Genomic DNA, 4,625 nt, shown 5'->3' on the forward strand with positions numbered 1-4,625 from the left:
CGGCCGAGCCGATGCATATGCGATCGGCTCGACCGAGCCGCTCGGCAATGATCGGGAGCTGTACGGGCTATTGTGAATAGCCCGTACAGCACCCCCTCGGTTCTCCTGAACCGAAGGGGTCCTGGGGCCGAAGCTAGCCGAAGGATCGGCCAAAGCTACGGCCAGATCCTTCGGCAGCTTCGTGAATAGACCCCTAAGTGTTTGGGCAACAATTTAAAGAAAATCTTTGCTGGGCAATGTATAATTGTTTGATATGAATGAATTCGTTATTGACAAAAAGTTTATTACTTCTTTCACTCTACTTTAAATACAATTATTTTTGACATGCTATTTCTGTATCACGGACCTGGGTGGCATCCCCTTGGGAATCCCCCACGTGGTCAAATATATTCTGTGTAGAATTATGTTTAATTATTTTTGGGGTCCAGCCTGCAGACATGGTGGTGAGCCACACGCATTCTCCTTGGGTCTATGTGATGCATTGCTTCCGTTTCTATACTCTTATAGATTGAGTTCACTATAGAAGTAATTGCGGTATATAAACACTGCTGAACACGCAGGGTGTTTACAGCGTCCTTTACTCAGATTATGGATAGGAAGAAGGAATAGATGAGATACTCTCTTATACAATAGTATTTTAGATGTATGATCTTCTGAGTAACTTACAAATCTCTTTGAAGCATGTCTATGAGAAGTCCATCGATGTTCTTCAGAGAGCACAAGTGCCACACCATACCTCCAAAATGCCGTGTGGACCGTAACAGGTCATACTTCCTTTGCTTGTCAATGTCCTCAAATGTTTCATTTCTGATCTACAACACAGGGGTGAAATATGCAGACAGGAGGATAACATCTGTGTTACTTTACAGGCAGATCACTTGCTCATCATCACAGATACATTGTGGTGATCACAGATTGCACTTATCCTTTCTTGCTCCCTTCCCCTGACCTAACCTAACCTAACCCGCCCTCCTCCCTCCACAGATCCATACTACACACCTCAATCTAATGGCTATGAATAAAAGAAAAACAAACAGCAGATCGAAGAAAAGTATGGATCTGTGGAAGGGGTAAAAAGTATAAATGCTCTTTGTAATTTCACTTATCTTTTATAGCTGAAGCTAAAACTCCAAGCAAACAGTGAAATAATAATGGAATATAAATCAGCGCTATGGATCAAAAAAAAATCTTATCAAGTTGCTGTGCTATAGGTGTGTACACCCCACCAAATATATGTATAAAATGTGCACTGCGCTAATATATATTACAAACTATTAACAATTATCAATTGCAAATACAACCAAAATCGTGTAGACCATTCAAAAAATGTGTTCAATTCAATACCATATGTGCTCAGTTCCCCTCAATTCAACTATATTGGTGATAAAAAAAAAACTATTTTAAATAACAAGTGAAAGTAATATATGTGACCCAGTGAATTCATCACAAGCCGCCGTCCTTTAGGGCTTGTTCACACCAAGCGAGGAGCAGATCCAGAGCAGAGCAGGTGCAGACCGGATCAAAACTGCGTCCAATGTAATCCAATGGTATTTTTTGCTCCAGTTCACATAGCAGCGTGCAGTTGCAGAGCAGATCCAGAGCAGGTGAAAAAACTGCAGCAGGCCCTATTTTACCTGCTCTGGAACGCATCAAAAACGCATGCCAATGCCTGGAACACACTGAAAGCCCATTTTAAATTTAATATTTTTTGTTTTTTTTACCAAAAAGAGCCCGGAACGCATCAAAAACGCGTCTAAAAGACTAGTGTGCGTGTGCAGAAACCTGACCGTATCTGCTCTGCATTTGGTGTGAACAAGGCCTGAGAAAGTCCCAGGTGAGGAAAAGTGTTAGTTGGGTTTTGCTGACATCACGCACAGACGAGATGGAAGCGAGTCATTTATATGAATTTCTATGCCGCCATTTTTACAGCTTTTATGTGAGAATTTCTAATTGTTTAAATAAATTTGGAGTTTTAACTTACTGCACTATAAGCGACTGTTTATTTTTTATGGGGATGAGGGTATGTGGAATATGATGATTTGAGCCGTGGATGTCGGGCAGACGAACAGAGGAGAGCTGACAGGGGAGAGATCTGAGTGGAAGGTGGATACCGACTCTGCTCTGAGCAATACAGAGCAGAGACGGTGTGTATGATCCTGGGCGGTCATATTAGTCCGGTGAGTGCGCGAAGTGTGGGAGAGCACTGTGGGGGAACACAGCGGAGCTTGCATTATTGGATATACAGGCAGTCCCCGAGTTACATATATCCGACTTACTTATAACTCCTACTTACAAACGGAGGCTATTACTGTACAGCAGGGGTAGTTGTAATGCTACCGCGCTCGTGCTCACAAGGAGTGCCCACCTTTTTGGGTCTGGGTCATAGTACTTTATGTACATTACAGGAAGTTGGCTCTTGTTAGACGTGCAGACGGGTCCCTGACTCTTCTTCCGGGTCACTGTGAGGTTTTTACTGCTGTCTGTATCCTCATTAGAAAGATTTGATCTCACTTCCTGTCCTTGAGACAACCGGAAGTGAAAGGAAACCTACCCCTAGGAAGGGAAATTCACTCCTGTAAGAGTTATCATGGGGAAAAAGGTGTCTCCACTGAAGCTTTATCACCAATCCTTGTTTCCACGACAACACAAAATTTTCTAAATCCAATTGTCGCAGGGACAGAAAGTGAGCTAAAAACTTTTGAACAGGGGCACACACAGCAACACAAACTTTAAAAGGGGTTAAACCCTTCCCTATGCTATCCAAAAACTAAAAGAAAAAAAAATGTGGGCTGGAGTTACATAGTTACATAGTATTTGAGGTTGAATAAAGACATAAGTCCATCAAGTCCAACCTATTGTGTGTGTATAGATCCCTGAGTGTTCTCATTCTTAATTAATCATTCTTAAGAGTACCTGTACACTTGTTCATTTCGGTCTCTCAGGAAATCGTCCAAAAGCTTCTCGAATGATTCCAGACTATTTGCGGAAATCACTGCGTGAGGCAGCGAGTTCCAGACCCTAACCGCTCGAACTGAGAAGAACCCCCTTCGCCCCTTGTGTTTGAATATTTTTTCTACCAGTTTCAGGTGGTGGCCTCTAGTCTTTGTTACGGAATTAATCTTAAAGAGTTTGTTGCTAATGTTGCTATGACTATTGAACATTTTGTACATGAAAATCATGTCCCCCCTTAATCTCCTTACTTCCAGCGTAAACATATTTAAATTCAGTAGCCATGTCTCATAGTTCTGGTCCTCCATCCCCTTGATGAGTTTGGTTGCCCTCCGCTGGACTTTCTCCAGCTCAAGGACATCCTTTCTGTGTACCGGTGCCCAAAACTGCACCGCATACTCCAGGTGAGGCCGAATCATTGATGTGTAAAGTGGCAAAATTATAGACTTATCCCTGCAAAACATTCCCTTCTTGATGCAGGACAGGACTCTACTAGCTTTGCTTACCGCAACCTGGCACTGTAATCTATTATTCAGTTTATGGTCTACAATGACCCCCAAATCCTTCTCCATTTCTGACTTCCCCAGCGGCATACCCATAATTGTATAACCCATTTGCCTATTTTTAATCCCAAAGTGCATAACTTTGCATTTATCGACATTAGACCTCATCTGCCACATTAATGCCCACTCCCCTATTTTATCCGGGTCCTCCTGCAATGTTACACTATCTCGGTCTGTTTCTATTACCCTCCCAATTTTGGTATCGTCCGCAAACACTGAGATATCGCTGTTTACTCCATCCCCGATGTCGTTAATAAAACAGGTTGAAAAGCTTGTGTCCCAGCACAGAACCCTGAGGCACACCGCTAATGACACTAGCCCAGTCGGACAATGTACCTGCTCCAACTTACATACAAATTCAACTTAAGAACAAATCTACAGTCCCTATCTTGCTCGTAACCCGGGGACTGCCTGTATATTACACTTGCTTTGTTGGATTAAAACTTTTTTAAATGGACACTCTTGTCTGTATGATGGACATGTGAGCACATTATGAACTTTGGGGTGATGAATTCATTGGATCACATATAGTATCTTCACTTGTTATTTAAAATGGTTTTTAAATCACCAATATATTTGAAATGAGGGAAACTGAGCACATATGATACTGAATTGAAACTGAACACAATTTTTGTTTGATCTACACGATTGTGGTTGTATATGCAATCGATAATTGTTAATAGTTTGTATTCTATATTAGCGCAGCGCACATTTTATACATATAAACAGTAAAATAAATAGTTGAAAACCATATATATGATTTGTGTTATTTGTCAAACGGTTTTAAATAATGCTTAGCAATTTTATGATTCATACACCACTGCCAGGTAGCAGAGGCGGCTGGGTGTGACACCACTTTCTCCATTGGAATTACAAAATAAAGTGGTATCTCTAACCACTTTAAGCGATGGTATGTCCCTCAGTGTCCTCACATCCTATACACAGTGTATAGAGCGTGATGACTCAGGGTTCCTTAGACCACTGCAGCAAAGGGGGAGAGAGGCTTCAAGGATGGCCTAAGAGCAAGCCGGCTCAGAGAATCGGGTCAGTATAACTCTTTTATTTTTGACCCTAGGCAAAAATAAGCACTTAACCCTTGCAGTGCACGGGGGG

The 4,625-nt window shown here is 41.9% G+C and overlaps 1 protein-coding gene across 2 annotated transcripts in view; it reads right to left on the reverse strand.

The window, feature by feature from the left end:
• Nucleotides 1–4,625, reverse strand: part of MRPS22 (mitochondrial ribosomal protein S22) — an 18,642-nt gene that overhangs the window by 6,210 nt on the left and 7,807 nt on the right. For both annotated transcript variants that reach the window (XM_018573584.1, XM_018573585.1), the window contains one exon: nucleotides 667–812. In XM_018573584.1, the coding sequence (XP_018429086.1) occupies nucleotides 667–812 (146 nt within the window). The remainder of the gene's footprint in view (nucleotides 1–666; nucleotides 813–4,625) is intronic.

This window comes from Nanorana parkeri, unplaced genomic scaffold (assembly GCF_000935625.1).
Source record: "Nanorana parkeri isolate BGI_ZX_2015 unplaced genomic scaffold, ASM93562v1 scaffold2438, whole genome shotgun sequence".
Taxonomy (NCBI): Eukaryota; Metazoa; Chordata; class Amphibia; order Anura; family Dicroglossidae; genus Nanorana; species Nanorana parkeri.